At 45.7% G+C, this 8804-nt stretch overlaps 1 protein-coding gene across 1 annotated transcript in view; it reads right to left on the reverse strand.

Moving 5' to 3' along the window:
• The window catches only part of LGR4 (leucine rich repeat containing G protein-coupled receptor 4), a gene marked incomplete at its 5' end in the record, with an annotated part of 96733 nt that extends 90228 nt beyond the window's left edge, over positions 1–6505 (reverse strand). Inside the window, one exon of the mRNA XM_082843993.1 lies at positions 6321–6505. Coding sequence (XP_082700119.1) covers positions 6321–6505 — 185 coding nt within the window. The remainder of the gene's footprint in view (positions 1–6320) is intronic.
• Between the last annotated feature and the right edge of the window lie 2299 nt (positions 6506–8804).

Consider the following 8804-nt stretch of genomic DNA (forward strand, 5'->3'; position numbering starts at 1 on the left):
AGATGGGCATTCCTGAACCCCAATCACTTGCATCTAAAATAAGAGATGCAAAATGCAAAATGACAATTCTTGCTGTAGACTTACTGCAGGGGCAGAGGGGGACCTGGCTGGCATGCTTTTTTGACTATTAAAATATGTAACAGTATCAAAACGTGCTTTAGAGACTAAAAACAACCACCCATTCAGAGTTTTAACTGCCTGTACATGACACAGAATATTTCTATATTTCTACAAATATATATATATTTGTATATTTCTATACAAAGTTTAATAACAAATATTTGTCTATGGGTGGGTGAATCCAGAGTATACTACTACATAATTACATCTTGCCATTTAAAGGGGGTACTTGAGTAGTAACTTGCTCAAGTCTTTAGAAAGTTGAGATGTTACTAAATGTATATGAACTATAAAATCATTTCTAAACTCAGTTTTGTACTCACCCAATTTCAGACAATAGAGCCGATACCCGGCCTACAGTTTGTTCACCAAGTGTTGAGACACAAAAGAAATGTCTAGAAAGGCAGACAAATTAGTCATTGTGTAAGAGTACTGATTTGCTAAATGCCCTAGGTTTTTTCCTTCACTGACAGAATTTAAAACTAAAGCATTTTATTATCCTCAACGAATCTTTCGAAAAACTATACTTCACTGAACAAAATTGGGGACAAAGTTATCCATGTCCTTGTATATACAGGAAAACAAGCTTTGGGCATTGCCCAAAACTTGAAGGCTTCAGGAGGCAATTAAAGAGCAATCTAGATAATACATTTCTAAAGACAAAACCATGAACTCTCATTTAAAAATAATTAAAAGCAAAGCTGTCTGATCAAGTTACATTAGTTACGTTTCTCAGAGTTTAAGGCACATTGGGCAGGGTTTAACCTGTAACCCAGGTATACTGATAAATATTGTGCTTTTATGGAAACTTCTATCTTTTTTATAGAGAAAAAGTGGGAAACGGTCTTAGAAAAATTTCAATGAGTCACTAAAGGATTCTTACAACTTCACTTGCTTGATAGTCTACACAGATTCAGAGAGATTCAAAGCAATGAGAGCCATTAGTCACCAATATGCATTATTTCCTGACAAGAAAAATGGAAATAAAAGGATAAGCACAACCAAGGAGACCAAAAACCAAAATCCAAACTTGCAGGCTGTCAGTGCTTTCCGCCATTATAAAGATGACTAAAATAAGAATTTGAGAGATAACCTGACAGAGGCCAAGAAAACGCCCAAACTTGCCTGGATCCACCTACTAGTACAGAACTTTGATCTTCCCTAAGAGATTAAGTTGTCAAATGTTACCTTACGATTCACGTAAGAACCAAGTGCCTGGACATTAAATGCTTGTGATACCATAACTGTCATTAGCATTTAGCTGGACTGAAAATCATAAAATATTAGTGGTTACCACAAGCCTTCAGGAGGCTCGAATGAGAATCACTGGTTTAAATCCTGGGTAGAGCTCAGACCACACCCAGCACATTGTTGCCTTCTGAGGCAGGTTCCCCATGCATACATTCCAGTAGAGGTGGACAATTGGGGAAGTTTCCTGGGTCAGGGAGGGATTTCAGGATTGAGACACCTACACTATACTTAACACAACACAGAGGATGGGACAAACGTATGGGGAAAAAAATCGAATTAAATAGAAAGAAAACTTTTGGCAGTAAGACTTGTTTACTTCCTTGTTCTCAGGTGAAGAAGCCAAGGCCCTGAAGGGTTAAGTGTGTCACCACCTCAAGGTCACTCGTGTGATTTATTGACAGATCTGGAAACCAGCCCTCCATATTCCCAGCAGAATGCTGTTTCTTCTCTTGTTTAAAGAGAACCCAGCAGTTCACTAGTTTGTAAAATAAACGACCTGTACCTAAAGATGTTCATATATTGGCCTTGTTTAGAACAAAGTTCCCTGGTATATAACACAAATACTTCTCTAGAAAGACACACCGCAGAAAATAAGCTAACAGTGAAATTTACAGACAGTAACTTAGACATCAAAATATCAAAACTCGACCATCAAAAAAGGTATAAACATTTAGCCACTGATTACTGACCTGCCAGGGAATACAACTGACACTGGAGGAAATAAGAAAATACTTTCAAATAATACTATTAAAAGAAAGGTGCTTGGAGTCGTGAAAAAAAGTATACCTTAGGGAAGAATCTGAGATGATGCTTCCCAAAGAAGAAAAAGCAACAGATTATTTTTTAAAATCCTTCAAAGCCCCTCAGGTAACCATCAGTTCTATATAGAAAGCTTGCTAACCTGCCCGTGTACAAGATACACACACCGTGAAGGCTGCAGAGATTATGACTAATTATATGGAAGTGAGGACGTTGAGTAACTTTTTGTACAGTATCCAAATTACTGAAACAGAGTGATTTTAGTTTCCAAGTGTGAAGCCATACCAACAGGAAACAAGCGGGGCTATTCTACCCCAGCAAAGCGCCTTAGCTAGTCATGCATTCTGTAACAAGTCTCCATGGCAAATTTCCTAACACACACTTCTAAACACAAAGAACTCCTCCTCCAAGTGAGTGGCAATAAATAGGCTTGTGCAACTTCAACTAGATGGATATTCAGATACTTCTGGGATCTTTTCACGAGAGTAGTCGATCGCTATCGTCACCTTGCCATCCTAAAACTGTGTAAGAATTATAAATCATAGAATGTCTGGAAGCTACAAGCAGCCTTACATAGAATCTAGTGAATCCAATGACTTCATTTTCCAAATGAAGAAACTGTCACCAAAAAAAAAAAAAGAAAAAGGTAGAATGACTCGCCCAAGGCCACACAATTACTCAGGGGCATGGTGAGGGCTCAGACCTACCACCCTCTCCACAAAGCCACAGAAACAGCCTTTATAATCCTAAAACTATGCACCAGACATAACCTAGCATGCGGAAATTTGTAACCCCCGTCTACAAGTCTCAAATTTTGTGACAGTAACACACAAGCCAGAGGACACACGTTCACTATCCCCTCCCCACCACCACCATGACTTCACCTCTTTCTCTCTCAATCAAGAATCTTGGAATGCAGGTGATTAAGAGGGACCTTATTAGCTCTAATGGGGAATAAACTTGAACCCTTCTGATTAAAAATACACTTCAGAATTTTAATACTAGTCGGAGTACTTCCTTTAAAACACCTCAGGGTGAAATGTGACAAGCCAGTGCACTGTGACACAGGATCAGGAACTGCCGCTGCAAAATATAAATAAGCACTACAGGTGCAGCAAACTCTGTGAACACGGGAATCCCATCAACAACACTGAGGATTACATCTGACTCTGCCCCCAGACTCAGATAAAGCAGCTTTCAGCAGGAAATAGACACTGTTAGGCTGAACAAGTTTAAACGAGCCTAAAGGAGAAAAAGCAGGTATCCTCTCTCTGGGTTCTCAGATCTGGACAAAAAGCTAAATGCTGAGAATGCGGAGTTTGGCAATCCCGCGTGGGAATGAGGGCTGAATTCCAAGCCCCAATCCTGCCCCTCAGTGTGGCCTTAAGTCCTTATTTATTCACTGAAGCATTAAGCGCTTCCTTTGTACCGGACTCTGGACTCCAAGTTGAGTAAAATAAAATCCCTGCTCTGTCAACGAGGAGTCCCCATGTGGGATGTGTACATACCTGAGTGAGGTGAAGGTAAGACACCATTGAGGAATGACAAGAAAATAACTTCGATTAATAATTAGTCTCATCTTTTTGACTTCTATTTTTGTGATTATCATTTTATGTATAACTAAACAGGCCTTGGTGCCCATGCTCCAGAAATTAGACATCAGTGGATCAAAGTTTGGGAACCATGGATCTAGTTCCTTGGTGTGTACCTGTGTTCCACCAAAGCTGTGATGGGACAGCAAATCAGAAGTACTAGCAAAGAGACCTTGGGTGATTCCAAGGTGTCTTATAAGATCAACTGGAGTGGGCAGATCACAACACCCGCCCCTCTTCAACATGGCTTGAGATCACTGGTTTCCCAAAATGCAAATATACTGCCCTTGAAAGGCCCTTTACAAGGGCTCGTCATTATAACATATACTTTTATTTATTTATTTATTTATTTATTTGCGGTACGCGGGCCTGTCACTGCTGTAGCCTCTCCCGTTTCGGAGCACAGGCTCCGGACGTGCAGGCTCAGCGGCCATGGCTCACGGGCCCAGCCGCTCCGCGGCATGTGGCATCTTCCCGGACCAGGGCACGAACCCGTGTCCCCTGCATCGGCAGGCGGACTCTCAACCACTGCGCCACCAGGGAAGCCCTATAACATATACTTTTAAGGGTGAAATGAAGAGTGTTCAAGTGAAATAAGGAGTTATCAGGAGGTACAACTACTCTACAGGTCACGAAGGGAAAAAGAAAATATAACACATTTGCCCACCACCACAGCTCAGAAAGTGCTATGATGATGCTAGTTTAGGCAATCTGATCTGGACTGGTGCCAATTATTTATCTGTTTCCCAAGCCACGAACAGTCACTTATGTAAGGCTCAAGGTTGAGAATATAGCATTTCACTACCTTTGGTGAATTCTAAAGAAAGATGCCTGATGCTCTATAGCAAGGAGCGTGCTCTCATAAAAATAAAAATTTCTTTGTGGTTTTTAGGTACTAATGTAAAACAGCCCTCTTCCTTATAGGGCAAGTCTACGCATTAAAACTCAAGGAATCTGCTAAACAAGGTCTTTTCAACTGGTCTAAAAGTATGCTTTTCTCTCTTGGACCTGAAAGAGGTTTCAGGGAAAGCCACCTCTCCTGAATGAATTCCCTAAAAGTATGAAGAGGTCTTGGGGAAAAAAAACAGCCCCTTCCCCTCTACCCAGTCTTCCTTCCCTTACTTCTCCCCACTCCCACACAAACTTTCCCACGTAGGGTACCTTTGTGGGCAAATTGCTCGTCACTGCAAAGTTAACTTTTTTTTACTGAAAAGTTAAATTTCACCATATTGAAGGAAAATGACTTCAAATGTGTAACTAAAACCTGAGACAAGGGGAAAAAAAAAAGAGAAGGGGGCTGGCGGCCAAAGAATGAGACAGGTTCCAAGTGGCCACAAGACTCAAAAAAACCCCACTGGCAGAGGGCAAATAGAACACCTCCCACCAGCCACCTGGAAACAGCACCGCTCTGGCCTGCACAGAAAGGATCTCTTCACGGGGTCTGTTATTCCTTTCACACTGTCTATTTCTAAGAGGTCCCTCTCAGCAGCTGTAAGGTAAAAGGAAATTCCCTTTACCCAAGGCCTCTCAGAATCCCTTCCTCTCTCAAACAGTTCTTTCACTGCCCTTGATTTAATCTGGCCGCACAGCACAGCAAGGCAGGACAGGAGTATACACCAAACCCTGCACGCAGTTACCCTATTCTTTCTCTACTGGTGCCATCTGCCAACACCACAGCCAACACCTATTTCAGAGTCTTCGTTTCTAAAGCGAATGTCTAAAGCTCTCCGTCCCCGTTTGTGGAGGGGGGTTTTGGAAGTCAGAACCATCTGAGTGACTTTCCCAACCTCAGGCAGCTCAAAAGAAAAGTTCTACTGGTTAAGGAACAGCAGAAAACTGCTCCCTTTTGGGACAGGCAGAGCTTATGCTCTGGAACTTTCATTTTCCTCCAATATCCTGTACTTCAGGTCAGCATTCCTTCTTTAAAAGGCCTTGCTGGGTAAAAGTATTTCACCCAGAGAAACCTGCAATTTCCCCCCCTCCCTTCTCCGTTGTTTTCGCCCGGTTTCCCTGCGAGCTCCAGAACCCCAGGCGTTTGCTGGTGAGTCCGGAGTGGAACTGGACTGAGGTGCCAGGTCGCTCCCACCCCTGCCCCCCGCCCCGGACAGGGCCAAATGGGAAGGCCATTCGCCCCGACTGCGGTACAGGTGTTTTCTTCTCCCCACATGCTGGAACCCAGGAGGCTCCAGGTGCTTCCCCACGAAAATTGCCTCGGTCTCAGATTCAGGCCAAGTTCTAGCCGCCCTCACCCCTGCCGCCTGCAAAACTCTTGCCAGCTGAGCAGGGGCCCGCGGGAGAAGAGAAAGTCGCGTGAAAAGGCTGCCAGGGGCAAGTGTTTCCAGATTCCTCCTTCCTCCTCGGCCCCACATGCACTTGGGAGTTGGGGGAGGGTGGTGGTGATCGTGCCCGAAAAGTCTGGGAAAAAGAGCTACACGGGTCTCGGACCCGGACTGGCAAAGCTTGTGAAGCTCGCGGCGCTGGAGCGGGTGCCAAGGAGGTGACGGCGCCCCCCTCCTCGGGACACTGGGGATGGAGTGGGATCTGCCACTGGCTCCGCCCCCCGGAACCCCCTCCGGCGCCCCCTCCGCCCGCACTCACAGCGCTTGGGTGAAGGCGCTGAGCCCCTCGGGCACGGCCGTCAGCCCCTTCCCGGAGCAGTCCACCCGACGGTCGCCGTCGCAGCTGCAGGGCGCCGCGCAGAGAGGCGGCGCCGCGCCGCTGGGCTCGGCCGAGCCGCGCAGCCCCAGGGCGAGGAAGCAGAGCAGCCCCAGCGGGCCCGGCATTGCTGCGGCCGCCTCCAGCGCCGGCCTCTCCCGCGGCGCCGCGCCTTCGGCGCGCCTCTGGCGCCCTCCGACGCCCCCCGCCGCCCTGGGCTGCAGGCCTGCGGGCTGGGCCGGGGGCTCTCCTCTCTCTGCAGTCGCGGGGGCTCGGCCCCTTCAACAGTCCGCGGCAGCAGCAGCGCAGGGACGCGGCGCTCCGGAGTTTCGCCCTACCCGCTGCTCCATGGAAGCGCAGAGGCAGCCCCGTTCCTCCAGCGGCTCAGGCCAGCCGGCCGGGCCGGGCGCAGCTGCAGGGGCCGCGCTCTGCCATCGCACCCGCCTCCCGGTCCCCGGCCTCCCGCCGCAGCCGCTCTTCAAGGTTGCGGAGCGCAGCCTTCAGCCATGCCGGCCCCTCGCCACAGTCCCCCGCCCGGCTCTCGCACAAACACCCGGGCTCTTTCTCGCTCTCTCGCAGCCGCAGCTCAATCTCCTCCCGTCCTTTTCCCTTCTAGGGTTGCATGCTCGGGTTCCCAAGCCCCCAGCCGCTGGGTTATGCAAATCACTTAGGTACATGCAAAACTAACCCGTCTCCTGGAGCGCCATTGGCCGGGGGAGGTCTCGAGCTCATTACTATGCAAAGAGAGGAGCCGCCATTGGCTGAGAGAGGGACCAGAGGGGCGTGGTAATCGGGCGTGAGTGACAAGGTGGTGGTGATGGTGGTGGTTCGCGGCAAAAATCCCTGCCTTGGCTCGATTTGCGTGGCAGGTTGTGGATCGAAGGTGGAAGCACCCGAAGACTTAGAATCTGGGTTTTCCCTCCCCCACTCGTCGTCTTCTCTCTGCAGAAATTGGATCTCCTTAATTGGATGACCTGAAAAGTAGAACTTGCCTCCAGCATTCAGTTAAGTTTCAAATGACTCTCCACTGTTCCAAATGGCGAGGACTTTGGGAGCTGTGCAAATGGAAGAAAGATTTTGAAGAGGAGAGAAAAGGTTTCTCTTAATCTGACATAAATATTTGAGTTTTAGCTATATACTAAATTAAAACTGTGTACCCCCCATCCCCCAAGCGCCTCTCACTTCAACTGACATCTTTATACCTACCTTGATATGCACTTGATAGCTAAGTCTTAGCAATTAGCCATCCAGAGTTTTGGTGACCGCAACTCAGATCGCTTTCTCATCTACTTTAAAATCCTAGAACACAGGAATCTTGTTAGGGTCAAAGGAGGTGATGTTTCTGAACACTGGGCAATTTCTCCAGACAGCTTTTGCTGTCATTTGAGTTCTAGGTAACTACCCTTGAGAAGCCAGCAGCAACTTTAGTGTTAGGTAATTATCAGCATTCCTTCCTCTTCTGGACTTTTGTGGCTTAATAGACCCCACGTTATTGTTATCATTGTTTGTACCAAATACTGCTTTATGGGCACCTCCTTTCTTGCTTTCCACTGTGCCTTTGGGTTATTTTACTCTATTTTGAAGACATTGCCATGAATACTTTAAGTTAAGGCAGGCTGGGTTAAAAATGTCACTGTCATCAAGTTGATTACTCATGTCATGTAAGTAAAATTAAAGAAAATGGAAATAAGTTGATGCAGACCCAAGGAGTTTAAAATGAAAATTTTCCATCATATTTACATTCAGGAGTTTATTTTAAAAATAATGCCCAGTTGGGCACATGACTAACATACAATAAATTTATCCACATGCTTGAGAGTCAAATAAATACAGATATGCCTTGACTTTAAGTTTTAGGAATGATCTATTTCCTCTAATTGTAGGTTCGAAAGAGAAATTAAAGGTAGGTGGACAACCCTACCTTTTATAGATAAGAAATCTGAAGCTTGCAGATGCTGTGCTCTGCCCAAGATCATCACAGAACAACTCCTGGGCTCCTGGCTCCTGGCAACTCCTGTTGCCCTTGGAGGCTTCCCTAAATTGGTTTCCATTGTCTAAATCATTTCCATTATTTTCTAGCAACTCTCATGAGCAAGTGAAGAGAAAATTGTTAATTTCATTTCTTTATTTGATTCCTTTAATGTCTCTCTTTCGTAACAACACTGGAAGATGACAGAATTTCTCTTGCCAAGGTATCACTATCTTCTGCTGTTTTTTTATAACAATTATATATTATACTGATTGACTTTAACTTGTCCAAATAATTCATTTCCTTTCTTTTAAAGTAGTGGTTTTTAAACTTTAGTTAGCATAAGAATCACACGCAAAGCTTGATTAAAACTGCAAAGTGTCTTAAAAGCCTTAGAGCCTCGAAATCAGCATTTTGATACATGTCAAGTGAAAGTGAGACAGGTGGTCCTTGAACCA

This window comes from Leucopleurus acutus (assembly GCF_964270905.1).
Source record: "Leucopleurus acutus genome assembly, chromosome: 8".
NCBI classification, from domain to species: Eukaryota; Metazoa; Chordata; class Mammalia; order Artiodactyla; family Delphinidae; genus Leucopleurus; species Leucopleurus acutus.